Source organism: Necator americanus, chromosome X, assembly GCF_031761385.1.
Source record: "Necator americanus strain Aroian chromosome X, whole genome shotgun sequence".
NCBI lineage: Eukaryota > Metazoa > Nematoda > Chromadorea > Rhabditida > Ancylostomatidae > Necator > Necator americanus.
This window is the reverse complement of record NC_087376.1, coordinates 34,949,581-34,974,729: the sequence shown is the minus strand read 5'-3', so window position 1 is coordinate 34,974,729 and position 25,149 is coordinate 34,949,581. Positions and strand designations below refer to the sequence as shown.

At 41.2% G+C, this 25,149-nt stretch overlaps 2 protein-coding genes across 4 annotated transcripts; one reads left to right on the top strand and one right to left on the bottom strand.

The window, feature by feature from the left end:
- Nucleotides 1-46: 46 nt before the first annotated feature.
- On the top strand, nucleotides 47-9,482 carry RB195_026381 (uncharacterized protein; the record flags this gene model as incomplete). Of its 2 annotated transcripts, XM_064214908.1 has the most annotated exons (8): nucleotides 110-127; nucleotides 2,307-2,378; nucleotides 4,115-4,229; nucleotides 6,570-6,706; nucleotides 7,458-7,535; nucleotides 8,270-8,329; nucleotides 8,493-8,594; nucleotides 9,387-9,482. In XM_064214908.1, 8 exons carry the CDS (start codon nucleotides 110-112, stop codon nucleotides 9,480-9,482), a joined length of 678 nt encoding a protein of 225 aa, XP_064070788.1. The 2 variants fall into 2 exon arrangements, with proteins under 2 accessions (XP_064070789.1, XP_064070788.1); XM_064214907.1 differs by lacking the exons at nucleotides 8,493-8,594; nucleotides 9,387-9,482 and having other exon boundaries at nucleotides 47-127; nucleotides 8,270-8,377.
- A 1,885-nt stretch (nucleotides 9,483-11,367) lies between these two features.
- RB195_026380 (uncharacterized protein) lies at nucleotides 11,368-24,697 on the bottom strand (the record flags this gene model as incomplete). 2 transcript variants are annotated; one of them, XM_064214906.1, is made up of 27 exons in its annotated part: nucleotides 11,368-11,427; nucleotides 11,531-11,656; nucleotides 12,265-12,352; nucleotides 12,429-12,530; nucleotides 12,755-12,892; nucleotides 13,108-13,188; nucleotides 13,664-13,797; nucleotides 13,862-13,961; nucleotides 14,014-14,097; nucleotides 14,156-14,223; nucleotides 14,353-14,436; nucleotides 14,515-14,589; nucleotides 17,237-17,331; nucleotides 19,382-19,459; nucleotides 19,568-19,781; nucleotides 19,834-19,977; nucleotides 20,042-20,166; nucleotides 20,369-20,476; nucleotides 20,823-20,921; nucleotides 20,982-21,051; nucleotides 21,376-21,484; nucleotides 22,124-22,269; nucleotides 22,326-22,443; nucleotides 23,189-23,302; nucleotides 23,573-23,696; nucleotides 24,352-24,504; nucleotides 24,664-24,697. In XM_064214906.1, 27 exons carry the CDS (start codon nucleotides 24,695-24,697, stop codon nucleotides 11,368-11,370), a joined length of 2,871 nt encoding a protein of 956 aa, XP_064070786.1. The 2 variants fall into 2 exon arrangements, with proteins under 2 accessions (XP_064070786.1, XP_064070787.1); XM_064214905.1 differs by lacking the exons at nucleotides 11,368-11,427; nucleotides 11,531-11,656 and having other exon boundaries at nucleotides 12,214-12,352.
- Between the last annotated feature and the right edge of the window lie 452 nt (nucleotides 24,698-25,149).

The window sequence follows — 25,149 nt, the reverse complement described above, 5'->3', positions numbered from 1 at the left end:
TCACGTGTTTAATGATAGCACCTATCGTTGCAGATATGGACGGTTTATGATAGTAATGAGCCGTTATATATGTTCATTGTGCGGGAATCATCACCTTCGGCTGTCCGACATGACACCTACAGTCGAGGTGGGTGTGCTGCGAAATATTTTGCTAAAAATGCCATTAAAGTCGAGTGAACTGATTGAACACTGATCTATCGGTTCTGGAGTCCACTGCATCCCCAGTCGCCCATTTCTGCAGAGAAAAAAAATTGAAGTTACGAGAAATCCAAACCATAAACAGAACAAAAAAGAAATGTTTCTTCAGAAGTGCACATTCAGTCACGAACACATTTATAGATTAATCTAAACGAACATCAACATTTATGTGAGAGATGGACGAATGTTCCCAGCGGGTGACCAAGCATGAAACGAATGACGATCGGTGACGAATGCGGGTTGTACAATTAGGAAAATTGTGAATACCATAGTGAATGATTCGGACTAACGAGTTGAACAATGACCCATCCGTCATCATCTACTTGACTGTACATCATAACTATACTCGAATAACGTAAAAATTGCCTTAGGTAGTCATTTCATTTACTCAAAGTGATTTGGGGCCTTTTTCTCCCCGGAAATGAGGCACAGTTGCCCAGATTAAGATTCTTTGCATTTGCCATAGGATATCTATTGATGAGCTGAGGAAAAGCTTCACTTTCAGAACAGGGCGTTGTGCGGTGAACTGACTTTGATCTCATTAATTCCAATTCTCTAAACTAGAACCGTTGCGCCTTCCAGCCATGCTCTTACCCATTCACTCGGGATGAGATCGAGATAACTCAAGGACCAGTTGTGAGAATAGTTCGCTAGGAGTTGTTGATGGTTTCACTACGAAGGATGTTGTTCTTTTCTGCTGGCACAGTCACACTTGGCAGTCACACTACAGAATGACGATTCACAAAAAGGAACAGAACACTGGCATGTTCAAAAAAGAACTAGATAATACCAGCCGGTTTTTATCTGTACTGTACTGTTTTTTCTGCAGTTATCTACTTTTCAAACAACAACCTTTGTAGAATTAACCGCTAGGAAAATCACAAAGGCCGAATATAGCGGCCGTAATCGGGAAACAATAACTTTTTTCCCAAAAAAATCCCTGCAAATATTTCGTCTTTAATTTTTCTAGCAATAAGGAGGACGAAGGGATGAAGTCGCGGCCGTTGATATTTTCAAATCAAAACCAGACGCTGAAAAAACCGCTCGTATAGTAGTGTATATGACTCGCAAACTCAGCCATACAAAGCTGGAATCACCCGAAACAGAGGGCAGGACTTATGCAATCACAACGATTTCAGTGACGGCAGTGAAATGTGGATAATATTGACAGAACTGTGCCAATGCTGCAGCTAATGGTTGTCTAACGGATCTGGAGAAGATAATGAAGAAATACGAAACTGGGTAGCTGTAGCAGGGAAGCACCTGACCCAAGCTCTTGCCTTCGCATAAATATGCATTGGAAGTATCCAATGCACAGAAGTTAAGGAGTTCATCGAAGATGCTGCATAACGTACCAACAGCGCAATAACACTGATTCATAAGTAGCAGCTGGGTGTGGAATCAATTCACTAACACTAACAACACTAACACTAACATTGACACTTACTAACATGGGACTAACGAAGACCGAACGTCAGAGACGTGAAATCAGAAAAGTATGACGGAAATTATGGCGCAGATGTAACGCAGTCAGTAATAGGTCCGACTGCTACTGCACGATAGATGGTTCAAAAATAGTCCAATGCCAACCAATGTTTTTCATCCCTCCGGGGTCGATAAGTTGGTCCAGATTTGCCTGGGATGATGAAAAGACTGATTTTATACATCGGCTGCCACAAGTCATTGTATGGGCAAGTCCACAAGTCTCAGATGATTATGAAATGTAGTCGAACGCGTAGGCTCGTGCTTGCAGGGATCGATCAGACCGCGCACTTCATCGTTTTCATCGCGTCATCAGAAATGACGCAGCTACGAAGCAGTCAGGCTGGAAGCTGAGCAGTGCTGCCAACCAGTTATCTTTGATCAGCTCACATGGAAACGAACCGGTCGGATAAGTTGTAAAACTACCCACTGACGCACAATCACCGAATGAAGTCCCGGCTACCTACGCGCTGAAAGGTGGAAGCCAAGCGAGCTTTGGAGGACTAATTTCTTAAATGGTAGCCAGTTCTCCTATTTCCTTTTGCATTTTCCCCAATCGATGGCAAATATCCATAACTTCTTTCTGTTCGATGCCATTTTTAACCAACCAACAACTATCCTTTCAGTCCTTCTACCGGGAGATCGACGAACTCGTAGATGAATACAAGTGTCGCGAGGCGTACACGAAACTCGAAAGTGTGAGTGCCTCCTAACCGGTTTACATAGACGTATTTTGATGTTTTTCTCTTGGAAAAACGTGGTACAACTCATGCCATTTTATGTGAAGTCTTTTTCTTACATCATGTTCTTCCGAGTAGTATTATCTACACTCGAGATTCCCTGTAATAAAAAAGCGATGAGTGGATCCACGTGTACGTCCGATAAATGAACTTTGTAATATATTTGACCTCAAATCCGGTACAATTGCTTAAATACGTCACTTCACGAATCTGGGGTTGTACGGGTTTCAGCCGGGTAATGCGTATTCGGGGTCGTAGATTGTGGGGAAAAGGGTGTTTCCGTTCATCTCTTCTTGTGTCCGTATGAACGGACGACCCCGGAACGCTGTTTCTTCCGACGGCATCTGTTGCAGCGCGCAACGTTTGCGCCCCGCTCCACCTGCGATTCGTCGAAAACCTACCCGGAAGAATTTCAGGCAGGGCGGGCGCAATCGTCGCGCATTGCAACAGGAGGTCGTCCATATACACTGATACAGGAAGAGATGAACGGAATCACTCTCTTCCCCACAATCTACGACCGCGTATAGGCATTACCCGACTGAAACTCGCACCACCCCAGATTTTTGGAATCTGACACACGAATCTGAGGTGGTGCAGATTTCAGATGAAGTATTCATATACGGGATAGGAGACTATGGAGAGGGGGTGATTCCATCCATTTCTTCCTAATTGCCGTAAAAAACGGCCCGGAAGATGCAGCGCCGCACCAGGCTAGCGCGCTCCAGTCGAACTCCATGTGGAAAATACTGCGCCAGAACGACTAAAGCCATATCTTCCGGGCCGTTTTTTTACGGCAATTAGGAAGAAATGGACGGATTCACCCCCCTCTCAATAGTCTCCCATCCCGTATACGAATACTCCACCTGAAATCCGTACCACCTCAGATTCGTGGAGTGATGCCTTTAAGCGGCTGAGTTCGAAGCGGCGCGGTGGAATGAGTTGAGGGGTTGTGGTCGAGGAGGAGGCACCACCATTCGGAGTGAAGCTAGCAGGCGGAGTGAAGCTAGCAGTGGTATCATTCCCGTTAGCTCTACGGCCTGCTTCGAGCGCACCCGCATACGCAACTGAACACTGTCTTAGGTCGTCATGAGCCGTCTATAACTTTTCAAGTAAATAAGACGTTTCCACCACATTTTCTCACAAACAGTTGAACAGGAGCTAAAAAATTAGGCCGAAGTGTAGAAAAAAGTGCTCCTTTTCAATATATGCGAATGCTTGAGAAAATTGTTTAAAGTGCTTAAGAAATAATTATGAACGAATTGCACCGTAGAGGAAATTAGTCATAAGTGTCCCTTGTCTGCATTGTAAAAGTCCGGCTTTTCTTATTCAGCTCAGAAGAAAATCCTAGTACTCTGCAGTTACACCACAGTCAGATCCTTACGTGACCATGGCGTAACTGCCTAGCTCGCAGTTTGCGTGGTGGAACCTTCGCTAGCTCCTTTTAAGTGCATAGCTGAGTAACGGGGTCACCGCAGGAACTCGAGTGCGACCGCTCATGCAAATGCGCCGCAAGTCAGATTCTTTTGATCTTACTGCAGATAGGCGCATGTAATATTATAAAAGGATTTAACGTAATAGAAACATGAAGAGGTATGCTGTGCGAAGAAAACTGCCGATTTTTCTTCGCGAAATGCTGATTTATGCTGAAATAATAATAGCTGGCAAAACTTCATAGTGGATCCACCTGTTTCTAGCTAGTCGACTTCATTGATGACAAAGCCGAATGGCACCGACGATGCGCTGAAGTATGTTATATGATTAGCAATATGGAAGAGAAGGATCAAGAGCGGGTGGAATGGCTCAAAAAAGGTTTGCTGTGTGATGAGTTTTGGAGGAAAAATGACATCTCTGACGAGAAAAATTCCAACAGCAATAATTCAAGAAAACGACCCGGTGCTCAAATTTTTTGGTGTCCGGAGCTTTCGCTGGAAATAAAAAAACCACTACTTGTTTTATAATGATCATATGAGTAGTTCTAAATGCCTGTAGATAATGAATGCAGAATAGTAGTGAAATCACTTAATAATAGTAACAAGTATCAATTGTGAGGGGCGGGTGTGGTGTAGCGGTTAGAGGTTCCGCTTCCTGCACGATCGATCGGAGGTTCGAATCCGCCCAAGTGCTCACCAAGCCTTTCATCCCTCCAGGGTCGATAAATTGGTACCAGACTTGTCTGGAAGGATAAAAACACTGACTTGACACATCGGCTAACCACCGCAAGTCATTGTACACGGCCAGATACACGTTCGTAAACCCCAAACGATTCTGAATTGAAGTGAACGTGGGGGCGCATCCAAAGCGGATTGGTTAACGCCAGAAACTTTATCCTTTATTTATCAATTATGAAGACGAACTTCTCCCCCTTATTCAGCGCTCTAGTCCTTTGAAGGCAGCCTTTGCTTACTCAAGACAAAAACTACCTCATTTCGTGTTGATGAGTCGTATTCAGCCACCTCAGCTGTCCTCGTGGACGCTTTCCTCGCACTTTTAGATGAAGGCCGATCCGAAGTATTTGCGTGCTCAGTGTCGCATTCGCAAATGTGGTCAAGTGAGGAAATGTTAGCCGTCCAATAATATCTTCACCTTCATGATTTGGAAATAGTGATACATTACCTTGGTCCCGAATCCGTATTCGGCTCATTAGAACACTACTAGTTGAGTGATGGCTACATAGAACTTCAAACTTTGAAACGATTAGTGTCTTGTGTGCAGAGAGCGTACTGGTTGATGGTCGCCGCTTCAATCACGCGGTGCTTATGAGGAAGGTAACTTCTGCCTCTTGCGGGCTATCCTCAGACCCACCGAACCCAAATACGTGAAAATCGAAAGATTTGTTCCAACAGTCTTGACGACCTCAACCTCGTTTGCGTTAGTTTTTGCCGGCCTCAGCACATCTCCTTTTATAGCATCAAAGACGACTATGAAGAACACCAGAGAAAGGACTGAGATTGGACGCAGGCGATGGAAATGGGGAATTTTGCTAACATACTTGCGCCAGCTTTCACTCGGCTTCGCATGTCATCGTAGAGCCCTTTGGTTAGCTTCTCTGGAAAAGCGAACCAAATAAATTTACGTGAGACGCTGTGATCGGATGCTTCCTCCATGTCTAGGGCTTCTAGCTCACTACTAGATGCAGCTGTTTTTGCTCCTCACTATGCTTCTCTATCAGAAGTTGTGTAATGCCATCGATGGTGTTGCAGTCGGTGAAAAAACTGCGCCTTGACCTGAAATTCGACTACTGGACTGAGTTACCTGTCCAGATAACTATTGTATTGTTTCATTACCTTCTTTGCATCCAAAACTCGGTTCAGAAACTGTCTTAGTGAGTTTGCAGAACTACACCCTCGCGAATTCCAGGGAAGTGTCCCCAGTCGCCTGCACTCGGCTTTTTGGGTCAGTCTAAGGGGTTTGGATCAACTTAAATAATTGTCTGATTACTGTCTTATGAGGTATTAAATTACCTTGCGCTGGATGCGGTCGAACGTTTTCCCCAAGTCGAGACGTCGAAATGCAATAAATTTTTCCTCAAAAATGATACTCTTAATTACAAGAAGGCAACGTTTTTTTGTCGATGTCGGCATTTGAAGAGCTTCTTGCGGTGAGAAAACAGTCGAGTTGGTCTATCATACATTTTACCTTCGGCCGACAAAGTTGAACGATAACGCATCCTTTTCAGAAAAGTAGGTTACAGTAAGAAAGTGTCAACTGAACTCAGAAAATCGATTATATGCAACAGGCAGTTATATCCAAGATCTACATGAGCAATGAGGTAGCGGATTGTAACGGCTGTCTTGTGGTTTGCTGTGCTCTCCAAGCGACTTGTTTGCTGTGCGTCTCGACTAAGTTGCAACTTACAAACTGTAGCTCATAAAATCACTTTACTTCTTTGCATTCGCTTGTAGAGGAAATTGTACTAAAACATACTGAGGGGACAAATTTTAGTGAAGAACGATAGCTTATTGTTTACTTATCGCAGTCTTATGAAAAAAAAAGAATAGTTATAAAGTGTCGCCAGCACCAACACTTATCGGCATTCTGAACACCTATATAGTACAAACTGGGAAAATACAAGAAACGTCCGCTTTATTCGAAAAAAAAAAGCTTAACAGTGCATTGGCGACTACGTTGACGCTTATAAAGTAGATTTAGGGCGGAAACACGCACTCGATGCTCACGAATTGAATCCGTCTAGCATAGAAATCTTGAAAATTCTTTGCTCAACCACTGGTCGGCTTGCAGAAGAGAGTGGCGTACGGGACAAGATCAACCTGGGATTTGAGTTTAAAGTAAGTTGCATTGTTGCGCCAAAACATGCTGTGAGATACCTAACTTATACATCGATGGGAATACGGAATAGAGTGATTAGTCCAATTTTTTCCCTTGGTACACCAGTGGCATGTATTCTTTGATAGGAAAAAGATAATCTTTTCTTCATGATTGCAGTTTTGGGTTGTGACAGACCCGTCTCGCTTTGGCGCCAATTACAAAATCTTGAACTCCTGTTCTGATGCAGTGTTCCGTCCTAAACCTTTTTCACTTGAAGGTGATACGGGTTTCAGGTGGGTTATGCCTGTACAGGGCCGTAGATTGCGGGGAAATTCGTCCATTTCTCTCCGTATCAGTGGAAACGGACGACCCTGGAATGTTGTTTCTTATGACAGCTTCTGCTGCAACGCGCAACGTTTGGGCCCGCCCCACCTGGGATTCGTCGAAAACCCATTCGGACGAATTGCACTGGAAGACGTCGTAAAAAACAGCGTTTCGGGTCGTCCTTTTACATTGATACTGGAAGGGATCACGGAATCACTCTCTTCCCCACAATCTACGACTCTGTATAAGCATAACCCACCTGAAACCCGTACCGCGCCAGATTCGTGGGGTGATGCCTTTAAGGACACTTTTGTTGATATCATCATTTCGGGACGCTATCTTTACTGTTCAGAAAATGGCGTTCCATGAGCCAGACAGCTGTACTTCCAATCTTTCATGACTTTTTCATGGCTTAATCCTCCTATGCCTTTTCGAACACTCTTCTAGGCTCACCTGGATCGTGCAGTTGAACTCGACCCGACCTCATTCGAAATTCTACACATGCGGGGAAGATTCGCATATCAAGTATGTGTTAGCTGTTCATGAAGTGCAATATCGCCGGTATCTTCAGGTAGAAGACACAAAAGATGGCAATGACGCATTCTTCGGTAATTTAGACAGCAATTTTAATCAGCATGTGATGCAACAAGCTTTCCTTGAGGTGACGAGTTAGCGCGCTTAAAGGTATCACCCCACGAATCTGAGGTGGTGCAGATTCCAGGTGGAGTATTCGTATACGGAATGGGAGACTACGGAGATGGAGGTGATTCCGTCTATTTCTTGCTAATTGCCGTAAAAAACGGCCCGGAAGATGCGGCGCCGCACAAGACTGGCGCGCTCCAATCGAACCCTTCGTACAAAATGGTGCGCCAAAACGAATGAAGCCGTATCTTCCGGGCCGTTTTTTACGGCAATTAGGAAGAAATGGACGGAATCACCTCCCTCTCCGTAGTCTCCCATCCCGTATACGAATACTCCACCTGAAATCTGCACCACCTCAGATTCGTGGGGTGATGCCTTTAAAGTCATTCGAACCTGTTCCTCCTCTGATTTTGATCTCAGCCATAGTTGAGGACAACTGCTGGCCTCGAGGGTGGAAGACCACGTCTTTCATCTTTCCTATTAGTGGCCGTAAAATCAAGACCCTAGCACTTTAATCCTGTTTTGCCACTTTTTGCTTGAGGTGCCGGCGGTATTTTGTTCTCACTCAGTAGTTCATTCACTTCCATGGATTGCATTTATTTCAAAGCTCTATTAAGGTAGCAAATTTGAGTTTCTTCGAAAAACTTGCGGCGAAAACAATTGGAGCTTTGCCTGAAGTGTCAATGGATGAAGCTTTGAGGGATTTGATGGAGTTAAGACATTGATTGTTGAATAGAATCAAATGTTTACATATTACGCATTATGAGCGTCAATGTTCAAAAGCCACTTTAAATGTTTGTTTAGTAGAAGTACGGGGTTGACCTAGGAGTGCAATTTTAGGCGGAACAGCTCTGTCCCGGAATCACCGAGAACAGACTCTACATCGGTCGTGTATTACATGCAAAAGGAGAATACACGGCAGCGAAGAAATGGCTAATTGAGGTATGTTTGAAATTGACCCTAACATTCATGAGAATGAGCCGGAAGTAGTTTTTGCGTTTTTTTTTTTTGTAAAGTATGTAATGAAATTTTGATTTGGCTAATTTCCCATCCTCTATTGTCGTCACCATTCTTCAAGTATCTATTTTAATTGTTTAAATTTCCGGTTTTATCAAATTCACATCCTGCGCATGTAGTTATGGATATTAAATGGAGGCAGTGAGTAATGAGCAAACAAGATATGCGATGAATCAGACGACGACCTGGATTGAGCAGCAAAATCGACACTCATTCCCAAACGGTCCGCCAACCACAAGCGATTGATCGTCTTTCAAAAAGAAACTAGTCGTTTTCGGAAAAATAAATAAGAAAAAAAAGTGAAATAACCAAATCCAATTGTTTGTTACGTTCGTTAAAAAAAAAACACTGACTTGACCATCGGCTGGCCCCCGCAAGTCCTGTATAGGCCAACACGCGTTCCAAAATCTCATCGATTACGAATTCCAGTAAAACACGTTGGCGCATCCCAAGTGGATTGATACGCCAGTGACTTTATCCTTTTATCCTTTTGTTACGTTCGTTTCATGAAAAAATGCCCCAAAATGGACGGTGAATCAGTGTATCAGGTTCTAACGAACTCCTAGCTACTCATTGCTGAGCACAGCTTTTGACGGAAACCTGCACATCAAGCACAGAAAGCGGCTGAGTTGCCGCGTTGCTGTGGTTGTTCTCATCTATCAAACATAATCGCTAGTGCCCGTATGCGAAGCACGAGTCTTATGAATCCCTTTTCAGGCCGCCCACGCCACCTGCGACGACGACGAACCGGTCGAGCGCGAGCACATTGCTGCAGCGCGCGCGCTATTGCTCCACAGAGTATATCAGAAGTAATTTCTAAACGTTCTGCAATATTATGACAAACGTACATGAAACGTGTCTATGGTTGTTTCTTCTTTCAACTTCATTCCCATCTTTCTACGATTTTGTATTTCAAGTACAAAAACGAACAGTTAGTAGTATAAGAATGTTATTTCCGCTGTTGGGAATGTAGGTTTATGTATAGCTTCACAGCTAGCCCTTTTTTCCAGTTTAATTGTCGCAAGAATAAGGGTCCACGGCCAACATCAGGTTGAAGGTCCGCAGTCTAGAAATTCATAGCTCAACCATAATCAAATTATTTGCTCTTTTATGAGCTTTGAGAAATTGTAGATTGGGTCTGACCATTCTGCGATTGCACACTTCTCCGTCCTTTTGCCACGGAATAGTTGTGCCTCGAAGTAAATAAGGACAAGAGAAAGGCAAAGAGCCTCCAAGAACCGAATTTCCCCGAAACGTTATGTACCTGGTGGATGTCGAATAAGAGAGAGATAGAATTTTGTTTAGATATAATCCTCAAGGAGTTTACGAATCTACTCAAATAAACCTTTTTCTTCTAAGAGCTTAGAGGAAAAAGGTGGTCTCTCTCAAGCACCTATTTTTCGTCCATTTGTCCAGCTTTTTGTCACATTTTTCTGTCCCCATTTACTCATCTGCTTCAAGACTTCTGCAAAACTATTTTTTAAAATCTGCAAAGAAACTATACGCTAAAATTACAACTACGCTGTTCTTCTCTACTTACTGTTGTTTTCGAAGGTTTCCAAACAAATACTGAGGAAAGTGTCATTAAGTACAATAACCTGAAAGCACTCTCTTGCATTTGTAATAGTCTGCTGTGGCACCGTTACACTACTCAATTGTTAAGAAGACGACTTTTTCAGAGGGAACGAAAAAGTAGTACCATTATATTCAGACCTGTACGCAGCCAGCCATGTGTCTCAGTCAAGCGACACTTTTATGTATTATACAAAGTGAGAAATGAGAACGGAAGAAAATCCACTGCATGTAAAAGAACCTTAAACATAATTCTACTAAATACAAACAAATTTTTCAGCAAAAAAACAAACAATCTCAAACAATACAAGATTCCACAAGAAACTAACAACAATAAGCAAAACAAAAACTACAACAGAGAAAACAACAATTGACAAATAACGTCATTACTCAGTTGTAGTTACGTTGTTCTATTTCTTACTTCGGTGACACAGCACCACACCCCTTCTTACGTCGTTAGAATATCTCTAATGTTTAATATACCGATAACTTCCAGAAAATTGGGACAGCATATATCTCAACTGATCCATACTCCTCTCTTCCCGCCTTCCATTATAGTCAGAAGAAATTGTAATGAAAAGTCATTCAACTTCTTACCTATGAAAGGTTTCCGTGCTACTACATATTAGTTGGATTGGGTTCAGACCAAGCACTTTGGCCAGTCTACTCTGTGAATGTTCCATTACTGCTAATTCTAGTTGGTATATGCACTCTTATAGCTGGTGTTTTCTCTTGCAGAAGCTTCCCCAAACCCTAACATTCAACTGTGCGTAGAATTTTAAAAGAAAAAAGATTGTGACATTTACCGTGAGGTACACCTGAATCAGGGGAATCTTCCCGGAAGAATTTCTAGCTAATTCTGTTCGCTCATTTGCATTTCTCCAAAGAAAACAGCTGGCTGGATTGCTCTTCTTATTGCAAATGCTATCCCATAAAAGAAGCTTGATAGGGAGTATCGCAGTTCAAATGGGAGAAAAATCGATAACATTGAAATCATCGCTTCAGGTGTTTTTCACGATAAATCTCACAATCTTTTTCCTTTAAAGTTACCGTACCCTGAGAAGAACTGACTAACAGAATCGTAGTCAGCGAAAATCTATATCGGGTAGGTTTCACTGCACCCCTTCTAAGCCAACGGCAATTTCTTTGTCTTCGAGCATTTGTCTGCTGGGTGAACATTCCACACCTGCACGCACATGAATTCTGAGCGAACTGTACACGTACAAGTACTACTGTGAAGAGACATGGATATTCCACCTCGTTATCATAAACATTTTAAAAAGACAAACTCGATCCTGAGCAACAACAAGAAACAACTTCCGAAATACAACAGAGGAATCACAGTTGGTTTTAGTATCTCGACATCCCGTCAGAAACACCACCGTCGAAAGGTAGCAGCCAAAGAAGAAACTAACCTGTACAAAGCAAAGGAAGCAAAATTATGGCAAAAAACTATTCGAACAAGAATCTCCAGAAATGAACTAAACTAAGATTCGTAGAAAACAAAGTAAATGTGTAACATTTCGCAAACGCACAACTAAAATAGGCTGAGCGTAAACAATTGCGGTAGGGCTAATCTTGATGACTATTGAAAAAAAAAACTCCGAGAAATCCATGATTCCAGTAGACTCATTAAGCTAATTTGAGAAAAAGGAGAGCAGGAAATTTAGCATAACAAGACCTACATGTTTCCCCTGCAATGAGCCCAACAGCTGCCGAATAGATTCAAATCTTTTGATAAAAAAAAATGGAATAAAAGAATACATATACACGTCTCATCTAGAAAAGTGAACAAAAGAGAAATGAGTAAAAGTAGAAACAACTAAATAAGAAGATTTGAAAGGAAATCAGAAAGTATAATCACAGAATATAATTTGCTCAGGCAAGAACTTACTTCGCAGGAATATATGCACCTCTTATTGAAAGTATTAGACAAAGTATAGAAACTATTTTTTGGCTTTGTGATCAAATGCTATTCTCTGATATACTCCTCGAAAGCTGTGGTGTGTAAAAGACTACTAACTGTCTCCTCAGTTAACACCTCTGACTGGTGCAAAGCGGTATGTAACGCTCGCAATACTCGACGGACCACGCGAAGTTGCTTGACGAAACTGAAAAACTCGAATGAAAAAGCACTGGGGCGAAGTAAATCGCGGACGAACATTCTCTTGACAATATGAAACTTACTACTGTAATTTCGTTTGATGCTCTTTGCGATTAGGATTTTCCCTGATACGATGAATGGCATTCCGCAATTTCTCTTGCCTTTTTCTAAGCCGCAGTCGATTGCTGAACAATGCTACACTAATCTGGAGCTCTTCTATTAATTCCGCATCAAAAGTATAAAACATATTTCTCTCTTCTGAGTATTATCAAAGTAAAGAAGAAGTCAGTAGGTGTTATTTAACGCGCGTATTTATTTAACGCGTAAATTTTTGGCTTTCAACAACGAACACACGACGTTGCCACCGTTTAACTGTGACCTAGACGAAAATACCTGCACGGAAACATACTGTGTAACGCAGACTCGCCCACAATTTGTAAGCGCCATCTTCCAACGGAGTCGAGCAGAACAGTGCGATAGAACGAAGGAAAGTACGTTAGCATAAGAAATAGGGAGAATTTCAGGATACTTCCAATTCATCTCCGTTCTGAAAGAGTGGAAATGATGTGATGGATGAGAGGAAACTGTGTAAAAAAAAGTTTTCTACATAACATTGACTATTTAATTTTGAAGGGTTGCAAATCATCTCGTTTTCGGAAAGTGACGCAGCACCAAATTTAAGTTTATCAAGTAGAAAACCCTTCCGTGCGAATATCGAGCTGAACTCCACAAATAAATAAACGAACATTAAAGTGAACTTACTGATTGGATAGGAAAACTACTAAAGCAGGTAAGCGATCGAAGTTATAGTCGTAGGGAAGTTCGTTGCGTGAAGTATCTAGCCTGAAAACGACAATGAAGAGTACATAAGTGAAAGCAGATTCTCAAAGCTTACTTTTAGATTATCAAAATTCCCACTAACTCTGTGAAGAAAGAACTAAAAAAGTATTCATGTAAAGTTACCAGAGATCATGAACAACTACTACCGGAAAGGCTTTGCTGTTCTTTCTGACATTAAAAGCCACCTCCTCCCAAGCAATCCAAAGCTAGCAACGAAGCATTTCAGTTCCGCCTTCAGTTTCAAAAATGCGTACAAATGGGTAGCGAGAAGCACTCAGCGAATAACAACAAAATAAGGACCGAATCGAGTGCTTCTAGGTAGATGTGAAACCGAGCACACAGACAGACAAAACTTTTAGATGAAATATGTAATGTTAGATTACTGCTAAATAGATGAAATATTATATGAACATCGAAAATGAAGTGTTTTTTAATGCCTGAATCTGATAAAATTCAAAAAAGGATGTACACAACTAACCCATAGAATTTGATAAGGTCACTGGAGGACGAGAAATAACTAGCTACACCATGAAAAACGTGCATCGCAGCAGTGGATGGTGCGTGCCATACACCTCCAGAAAAAAACACGACAATATCGTGAGTGGCATTGGGCTGAAAACAACTCATTTAAACAAATAGACAAGGAAAAAAGACATCTTCGATTTCCGAAACCTACTCGGTTTTCGATAAGTTCGAGAAATGACTGTAGAGTGAGTCGTTGTATAACTTGTTCGTTGCGGATACGAGTATGGACGGATTCGGATCTAACATCAAACCTGAATAAGGCCTCTGATAACTTCTTTAGAACACAGCCAAAGTGTAGTCTACCTCTTTACAATGTCTTCTTCGTCTTTTAAATGCTCTTCTTGAATATTCGAGTGGAAATCGTGAACGAATTCACGTATTTTCTTCCTAAAATTATAGTCTGATCAACATCATCGTATTCTTCTAAATGAATAGGTAGCATTACTGCGACAATTTTCCTTCCATCACGGAGAAGAATTCCTTTTTGAAGTCGACTGCGACTACCAAAGGTAGCTATAATGGACAAACATCTACATTTGTTATATTATTTCGATTTGAAAGGAAACCAACAGTGAAAAAAAAACATGGGAAATAATGAGATGATAGGAATAGAGTGAAATATACAAAGGAAAAAATACTGACCGTTACATTGCCTAGACCCCATTTTCGCAGAAAATATTGATAGTGAAGAGAATCAAGAACAACAAATTTCAGTGTGCCATTTTCCTAGAAGTTTCTCTTTATAATTGATGGAAACGGCTTCAATGAAAACAAAAACGCTATCGGTGTGGTGTTGATACTAACAGGACCATCTCTGCAACCGATGCCTCGTATAGACGAATTCACACTGGGTCGTGGCTCATCGAACGCATTTACATCCTAAAATTGAAAACATCTTAAAACGTATAAAAAAGAAAAGGAAACATCGCAAGAAAAAGAACAGAAACAACGACTATGTCATAACTATAGAAGAAATCAAACAATTATTTTGTTTATCTTATTAAGTAAGGGCAAGGGAGTTTCAAACCAATGAAAGGTAACGCTAGACGCTAGAAGGGGATGCTTTGCCGCTTTATTTCTCTTCACTAAACACAAAATAATCTGATAACGTTTATCGTTGAATACCAAACAAAATAAGAGGTTTAAAATTATAATTAAAATTACAAAAGGGCGATCACACTCGACCTCCCCTCCCCTGGCCCTTCCTTCCGCTGCTCTTGGCCCGATTCACTGCGACAGGTGCGGTACGTGGCGGTTCTGCCGCCCTGCGTTGCCGGCAGTTCCACCAATCACACCCCCATCGCGCCCTCATCAACAAAGCTTGGGTACTCGTGCTGAGATTCCAAAATGCTCTGACTCTCTTCAACTATCCTTCACCCACCAAAGGTTCAACTACAATCACCGAACATCCAGGGAAACCAAATCGAGATTTTTCCGTACGTTGTTTCAGTATTGACCACGGATCAGACAGGGTGTCAAATCGTTCAGGGTGGAACCTCGGCTATTGACGGAACTTGCCTTGACGAGATGTAGCACCGAGTTATGCCAGCTGACAGACTTTCTCCTCACTGCGAGCGAGCTCTTTCGAACGCAAATGGCTCCCAAGTGCAAGTCAAATTCATAATCACAAAATCGATAAGGCAAACATAATGAAAGCACTAAAGCATACAGCATAAATATAAAGACATAACATACTATATATAACAATTATGGTAATAATAAAGCACAAAACGGTTTACGTCTCATAGAGGGGTGGAGGTGACATTGGACTGCGATGCGTAATTTGGACACCTCCAACATTCCGACCTGTCGGAATCGGAACCCTAGCTAGTAGCAAACTAATGCTAAGATTGACCACCGTCATGCCAAAATGTCGCAGTGTTAAACGAAGCAGGGAGGAGAATAGGGTTGCGAACAAACAGAAAGAAGACACGCTCTGTTACGCAGCGAAGAAGTGGCAGAGACACCGCTGCCACGTCCAGAAAGCTACTTGCTAACATAACATTGCTACTAACATAGCCCTTGAGAGATTTCTCGTGAAGTTTTACCGACACACACAACACCTAGTCGGTTTTCCCAGCTCCGACTTAAGAGGAATGTCCCGTCTTCGCGACCCAGCGGAATATATATCGAAAGCAAAACATAGATGGGCCGGTCACATTATGAGAAGAATCGACGATAGATGGACTAAAAGAATGGCTAGAGTGGATCACAAGAGATGTTAACATCTAGGAGCGTGGTCGCCAACGAGATGGAGTGGTGTCTTCGCTCACGGATGGACCAGTTGTTAGCTTAGCTAGATATGGCTCAAAGAGCTTGTCAATGTCAGTCACGAAACTTGAGAACATTTTGGACATAGAGTGTCACTTCAAATTCAATTCGCTTTAACATTCCACTGAGCGGTGGGGGAAGGTGGATGGGGGAGCTTCTCTACTCCATGTATTTTGCCATTTTAAACATCTTGAAGAATTTATGGAGAAACGAACCCTTTCAATTGGTATTAAGTCTTTTTATATAAGAGATTCGTAACATTACCTTAATACGATACTGGTTTCAATAGTAGAAATACTAGTAATATGCTGGATAACGATCGATTCGAACCTCCAATTGATCGATGCTTGCACGATCGATCGGAGGTTCGAATCCGCTCTAGTGCTCACCAAGTCTTTCATCTCCCCGGAGTCGATAAATTGGTACCAGACCTGTCTGACTTGATACATCGACTAACCCCCGCAAGTCATTGTATAGGCCATTTTCACGTTCGTAAACCTCAAACGATTCCGAATTGAAGTGAACGTGGTGGCGCATCCCAGGCGGATTGATTACACATTACGGATTGATTGATGACAGATACACACACTTTATGTTGGAGAAAAAAAATTATGTCTGGCACTATTTTCTCTAAAAATTCTATAAATTTCGTGTCAGATGAGCCAGTTTGTAGATGCCAAAACCCATTTCTATGGTAAATTACAGTTATTACAACGCCTAACATTAGAAAATCTAACATTTTAGATGTCAGCAACATTCCTTGTATATGTATCTAGAAAGGTTACAGAAAAAAAAACTACAAACATATTAGTGCTTAACACTAGTGATTTCAAATTTCCTAAGACCTATAAACACTTCCAGTAGTAACTACAACAAAAAGCATATCACGCGTAATCTAAAACTTATTCATAAACACTTTATTGTTTGTCATTTGGACAGAGTTGGGAATAATCGAGGAACATATCCGAGTGTGGAAAGTAGTTCTGCTACTTCGAATTGCTTGGGAGTATAAAGCAATAGCGACATTACTAATTCTTTATAGCTATAGTGTCATACTAGAACTGATTTTCTAAAACGATATTGCGCAGTTGGATAGCACTGTATTAGTATATTTAACAAAAAAAAAGACAGGGATTCCAACACTATGAGGGGTAAACATAAAATTTCTGAATTATGCTTTGAATATGAGAGCAAACTTTTTCAAAAACAAAAAAAAGTAGCAAAGAGAAGAATGTAAAAGCAAAAATGTAGTAACCTCAAACATTGCAGGATACTTCATGTAATCGTAGAGGCGACCACGCATGCATAAATCAACAAACTTTAGTTCTCGTGCGTGGACTTTCGAAATGGCTGAAGATATGTTGTAAAAGAAACGTACATGGTTACATAACGGAGAATTTCGAAACAATAAATGGCCTAGGATCAAATATGAAAATGGTAAAAGTGAGACAGATGGAGAATGTAACGAAGTTCTGGAGCAGTTCAAAAAGTTGACGTCATAAAGTCGTATTTACACATTCTTTGGAAAAGCTGACGCGACGACTGTTCTTTTAAGTGTGTTACTTGCGGGCGATCATACAACAAAGTGATCAAAGAGTGAGGATTAGTGAGTGAGTCTCTGTAATCCTCAGTGAGGAGTCGTGAAAAACTCTCTCTCTCAGTGAGGATTACGGAGTGGGCGCTTTCCAAATTAAAATGTTGGAATAGGTGTCAATGTCTATCACTTTTGGCTCCTTTGTCTATCTCTTCCAAGGTTTCTTTTTGTAGAACACTTGATGCATAGTCTTCCGGGATTGGATAGAAAGCATGGAAGGCAGATGTCAGTCGAATAAAGTGAATTAACAATCTTGGTTACAGAAGTGCGAAAGTTCGACCTTCCTTGAATCTTGGCATAGAGATTGCAACCTGTCGACAGGGTAGAGATACTACACGATAGTCAAATTTAAGCAACAGCCAAGACTGTTAACAAACTTTATTACGGCTAACGTTTCGGCATTGTCGGCTTCGTCAGAGCCTGGAAAGTAAGAACTTTTCCAGTATATAATCTCAAATGCCTCATCCAAAACAAGTCATCATCCCCTAAGATATTACACCCGGAAACAAAAACCAAAAGAGTCTAAATCGCTAAAGTGCTTACCTCAGTAGCCGCGTTGCTGTGATGTTAGCGGATATCCGCGTGGTAATCGCTCCGCTAATACTAATTAGGATGCCACCTTTTTATTCATTTTTGGAATCTTTGCATTTATCCAAAACGCTTCTTAAGTTGTTTCTGCCTGCCCTTCATAACCGACGACTTGAGTAAAGCTATACGGGTTAGTCTGGTGAAATGTGGCTTCGAGGACCAAGTGAGAATTGTGGAAATACCTCCAACAAATCTCGAAAAGCAACTGGTTCGAAATAGAATGTACGATCGCTTATGTCTTACTCGAGACTGTGTAGTATGCCCATTCGAGAAGGAAGGGGACTGCATTGTCTCTGGTGTAGTCTATCTGATTGCGTGCAAAACATGTGGGGCCCAATACTCGGCGAAACAGGGCGACCCCTTTGTGTTCGCATTAAAGAGTATCTAAAGAGGCTGAAACAATCGAATGCAGTAACTCCCCTCAGAGCTCACCGCAGACAATGTCATGAAAATGTTCCTTTCTGCATAGCTGTCACGATCCTATCGTACGAACCCGAAATTATAGCTTGCAGAACTTTAGAAGCGTTTTGGATAAATGGAAAAGGTTCAAAAATGAATGGAAAGGAAGAGCGCTTGGCTATGTCCAAAGAGCTGGCTCTGTATCAAGACATTTGCGGGTTTTGATCTACGGGGTCAACTGCGGGTCGCATCCTAATTAGTATTCACGGAGTGATTGCACCACGCGGATATCCGCTAACATCACGGCAACGCGGCTACTGAGGCAAGCACAGCGATTTAGGCTCTTTTGGTTTTTGTTTCCGGGTGTAATATCCTAGGGGATTATGACCTGTTCGAGAAGAGGCATTTGAGAGGATATATTGCAATTGTTCTTACTTTCCAGGCTCTGACGAAGGCGACAACGCCGAAACGTTAGCCGTAATAAAGTTTGTTAACAATCTTGGCTGTTGCTTAAATTTGACTATCGACAAGTTGCAATCTTGGTTACGTCTCGACCAAGCCTACATACAAAATGCTGAAGTTTTCAGCTTTTCACGCTTCATTTCGTTAGAGGACAGAAAATCTTGCAGGCATGGTACGCATCTTGTAAAGAGAAAGTACAATGAAGAGGTAAAATATAATAGGAGGACTATTATCTCAACTCTCACGACATTAAGAGAAGCAGTTGAGCAACAAAAGTCAATCATAAGAACAATAAAGGGGAGCTACTAATAATAGCGCAAATATGAAAACTTTCGAATCGAAACACCTTTAGCCCACCATTAGCTTTCTGGACCGGTGTCAACTGAAGTTGCGAGAATTCCTCGTAGTTTGTGCAACACCTTGACAGAACAACATCTGTAAGTGGGTGTTATTTTGAATAGAAACATGTGGCAGAGCTCGTTTCAATGTGTTTGCTATGGCAAGTAGCCATCGTAGAAAATGATTCAAAGAATGAAAACTTGCTTGCGTCTAGGCTTCCATTTCGTACTGCTACACACTGATTCGTCGCAGCTAACACCTGCTCAGTCCAGTGACTTCGCCGTCTGGATTTTCCTTCTTCTTCAATAACATGCTGGTGATGGCCCTCCACTTCGTCTTCCCAATGATATTTTGACGAAGATGCACACGCTAGATTCCAGTCCACCGATGGTAGCAGTGAGCGGCAACACGAATCCATCTTCAAACGGATCAATAACACAGATTTTTCCTTTCGAAATAATGGAACGCACCTTAATAACGCCCTCGATGGCCTCGCCACAGGCTTCCTTATCACTTGACAATACATCAGACAGCAGAGGTTTTCTGATGAGCTGTGGCTCAGAATTTAGAAGTTGGATGTTATCTTGCTCACAATTCCAGTATTCTCTTGCTAGCTGCAACCCAACTAAGTTGTCGAAAAATCCAATAATTCATGTAACAGCTTCTCACCACACCTACTTCAGTAAAAAGAACCAAGTCAAACTGAACACGATAAATCCTAATCAGCGGAGTGACCAGCAGTAATGCCGAAGAATCATTCAAGAGTTGGGAAAGTTGGGATGTCATCAGTTCTGTGTTCCGATCTGAAAGAACCGAAATACAAGGGCACAATATTGGAAAAAATACTAATCTGTCTCTAATGAAGAAGACTTGAAAGAAATAAAGAAGAAAACAGATCTAATGATATAACAGAGGAACAAACTCAATGATTTACATTTTGCTAGAACAAAACAAAGCGAGTGGAACAAAACTAAGTTAAAGAAATGACAAGAATACATCACCAACTGAAATGTATCCATGTGACAGGAGCTACCTCCGTACGCTTTCCTCGAACCCACTCTGCTATATTTTCTGCAGTGCGTGAGGCTGTGAGAGACCATCGAAATACGTGACCTAAATGCCTTTAATTATTACAGAACCAATTATTTCGGAATTGTAGCTACCGAATGATCCGAATACCAGTGAACATAAGTATCGTGGGGTCAAAACGATGAAGCACGGTGCGTATACGGCTTCCCTCGAGGCGGTGCGGTAGAGCGTAGCGGTTTGGAGTGCGTACAGGTTACCCCTTGCTGGCACCACCGATCGCCGCAGTTTGCGATGATCCCACGTCGGTTCCAACTGCTGGCTTCACCGCGCCGTTTCGAGCGCGTACGCAAATGCACCGTGATTAATGTCGTTTTGACCCGACATATACCCAGTGATTCGAAGAAAAAAAAAAGAGGACATAAAACCTGACCTTTAGGAATGTACATAATAATGTCGCCTTCGAAACGCATTCCCAACTGGCGAGCTAACTGCATACTCGTAGTTACAATAAGGCATGTTGATTCGTCTTCTGAAACAATAAATCGGCAGCGTTTCCGTTATTATCCAGAAACAGCATAGAAAATATTACCTGATAAACCTGTCTGCAACATCATACCAGCAGCGGCGAACGCTCGATACCCTTCAGGTGTTTTCATGTCCTAATTCATATCAATTGAAATAAATGAAATGCCTTTTGGCTATTCGTGGCAAAGTGCAGCTTCTTTTATCAGAATTCACATAAATTCTATTTTCAGAAAAAAAATGGCAGTGATTATCTCTCACCCCCTCCCCCTGCGCACTCAAGTCCCATCAACAGCAAAATTATTAGTGTGGGACATATGAGATCACGTATGAAGACCACAATCACGATGGTATGATATTAAAATTAAAGGTTGCATTTGCGTAAGATAGATTTCTTAGTAACATTTAAAATCCACTACCAGTATTTGGATGTAGAGCAGGAATGTTTGGATAAAGCTTACCTTAAAAGGAAAATAGCCGAGAATAACAGCATGATAATTTTCTTTGAAAAATGTTAGCTCTTCCAGTGTGTTTGCATGTCGTAGCGGATTTCTCACATTCACTACCCATCTAGAAAATAATGCATTAATAGAAAAACGAAACATCGTGTTTTGTCACTAACACGCTAATATTGTGTGATTATCCAATGACATTCTACAAAGATAATAAGAACGTGGCATTTTCTGAACGTGAACTATGTAACAGGAACTGATCGGGTCAAAGAAAGACTTAGTTGGGTGACCGTCGATATTGGGGTTTTGCTAGGGAACTGAGCATTCCAACATTCTCAGACACAAAACATGGTTAGTTGGCAACCGCATGACTTTATACAGTCGTGAAAGCAACAGTTTTAGGAAATCAAAATCTCTCGATAATTGGTAAAGCTTCTCGGGGAGGAGGGAAGAAACGAAAATCAGAACAAACACTACCATGACGTCTCGTTTTTAAGTGTGCGGTAGCACAATAGTAGGGACCAAAATCTGCTCTAAACTGGGCGAAAATTAAAATCTAGAAACAAGACTTAGGAGGAGTTAGTAATTAGCGTCTGTCGTACTCCAGAGCTGCTCTTTTTTTAAATTTAAATTTATTGAAGCATCACATGATTTCTTACGTAATTCTACAGCAATGTTATTTGACGAAAGAATCAAAAATAAGTATGAAGTGTCATATTTGTGATGATCACAGAAACGAATGTAATGGAAGACAAACCTGTACAAATGATCCGTAGAATGTTCACCTTGATAAACAGAATGAACTGTCGATGAATATGCAACAATTATTGGATACTGGTAAATTTTGTATGCCTTGCGACACTCGCCCACAGTTGTCCAACAATTAACACCCACAAATTTTATCTGAAGTAGAAATGATAATTGAAGAAAATGAAGAAATTGTGCGGAACGACACTCACATTTTCATGGTTGCGTAACATAAGTGCTACCACTTCGAAAGGATGTCTCAAATACTGTGAGTGATAGCTCCATGGCGCATAATACATGACGACAAGAAGGTCTGCACTTGTAATCATCCTGAGAAATTCAACCAATTTAAGTAAGATAGGTGTGACATGATCAATTTTACCACATAAACTTTTCCACTTAAGAGCAGGTTCTACAGTATTTCAGTTCGCGAGCAACGGTTAGTCAAAAGTAGGTAGGAAGTTTCGGATGCTGAGTATGATGTATTCACGTAGATAGGATACACTTATAGTGAAAGTTAAATTACACAGATAAGAGAGGATTACAAGAATACATAGGAAATATATAAAATCGTGCTATGGAAAGATAAATCTGTCCTCTGTCATCAGAATGTTCTTTTAGGAATGCTGCCATAGCAAACAAATGGTTTCGTTTTATTGGCTAAGTTTTGGTTAATGCGAGTTAAATCTTTCCGAATAAACCGCATCGAACGAGGATATAGTCGAGTCCAAACGATATGAAGCTCGGTGCAGTTGTGTAAGCGGCTGCGCTCAAAGTGGTGCGATGTAGCTAGCGGTTGGAGCCTAGGTAGGACCATCGCGAACTGCTGCGATGAGTTGAGCTAGCAAGGATGCATTCTAGATGAAAACACCTGCCCTCCACCGCGCCACTTACGTAACTGCACCGACCTTCATTTCGTTTTGACTCTATTAACACCACCATTACGAAGTTATGAAGCCATTAATATGTCTGCGAAATCGCTTGCGTAAAATACATACATACGTAACCTCTGATAGATACCTAGCCGTTTACTAATGAAATATATCTGACTATTGAGACTAACGAACACACAAACCTTTCTGGCCGAAATTCTCCTGTGTAAAAATCCGTTAAATATATACTGGAAGTATTGAGAAAGAACGGTCGTGGACCTTTGGGCTTGAGTATGGTAGGACGTGAATATACATCTCTGAATAATCGCCTGTGAAGTAATATAAACAGAATTTCAACTGGATTTTATTTTTATGAGTAATAAATCTGATCGAAAAATTTGAATTGAGAATAAAATTGAAATTTGAATGAATCTTCGTCAATTAGAAAAATTGCATCAAATGTCTTGCATTTGAAAGGAAAAATAACAGCAATATTTGGGATTGGGAAAATAAAGCTGCTTGTCGATGAGCGAGTTATTTTGAAAAAGAACATAAGAATTCGAAAAAGATCACAGGAACAAACTCACACGATGAAATCCCACAATGTGTCAGCAAGCATTAAAGCCAATAGAAAGACGAGGTATCTGGCCATGTTTTTAAGTGTAAATAGTTTAAAGATAGTGTCGACAATACCTACATCAAGGCGTATACCTGAAAACATTGTTTTGAAGTAGTCATTGCGAATTAATAAAAAAATAACTGTAAATAACATAATAACATGTAAAGAATAATAAAAATATAAATGTTAATTAGAGATGGAATATTAGCAAAAGTTAAGCATTGATGAAAAAAAGTTGGAATGATTAGAAGCATACTCAAAAATGCTTTTTTTTCTGTTTCCGTCCAAGATCTTTGCCCATATCTTAGTTCTCTTTGTTCAGGTGAAGTGAAGAAAGTAAAGCGAAATTCGTAAAATGGAAAAGAGCACACGATTTCGAACCACCACTCGCAGAAAAAGCGATAACAACAGAACGCGTTATGATGACGTGGACTGCACTACTGGCAAAGCTTGTTCGGTGCTGCGAATTCGACCAAAAAAGAATGGACATAAATTGAACGGTACCTCTCATGGATATGAAATTATAAGTGCCATTTATTCAGCAGTAGAACAGATGAATAAATGGCGCTACAATACTGTAAAGTCCTGGACCAGAACAATCCAGTAAACAGAAGCAGATTTCGTTAAATAATAGAAAATACTTCTGTCGAAAAATCATTAAGAAGAAGAGACGGTAAATATTAAATAAAATACAAGGACTAAACAAATATCGACATCGAGGAGTAGAGGAAGAAAGTGAATATGAACCTGGTTTCAAGTGATCGTTGTTACAAAAGGTGAGCTCTTTTTCGGGCTCCTTGTCTTCATTCGACTTTGAACGGAGTTCAATAAAACCGTCTAATACAGCATTGTCGACAATTTCCTTAGCCAGCTTGGTAACGAAATTTTCCAGTGTTTCATCTGAAAGGGAACAATTAGTAGTCGAAAACAGTAACGGAAGAATGAGGCGAAACCAACAAAAAAGAATCAACACGGCAACTAACCAAATCAAATTACCAATCAAAATAAGAGAACCAGAAATAAATAAGGATTAATAGGATACAAGCAACTGTAACGAACCTATCTTCGCAGCAGATTCAGAGGACTGTCCCATAACTGTTACTCATCTCTGCCTTCTACCTAAACCAGCAGACTCCGATAACACGAAGAAGTGCAACTTGTACTGCGCTAAAAAAACATCAGAAGAAACACTCCCAAGAGAAGTCTAAACGTCGAAGAACAAACACTGCTTGTGTAAACATTGATAATAAATGAGGTACGATACGATCGTGCAGTTGCATCCTTCTGGGACTACAGTAGTGTTTCGGCGGAAATGCGGTACATGCTGCGCACGTGTACGAAATTGCAATCATCCAATACTTGCAGGGGCCACACAGGATGAGGTGTTCGAGGGGTGAAGTCTTCAAATCTACGGTAAGGTCTAGGGTAAGGCTGGAGGCGTTACCACTCTTGTTTCGGAGTTTCTTGTTATGCTGTGCTAGAAGGCCTCCAGGACCGCATTTTGAAGTTCGGTCAATCTATGCACATGACATTAATAACTAGCAT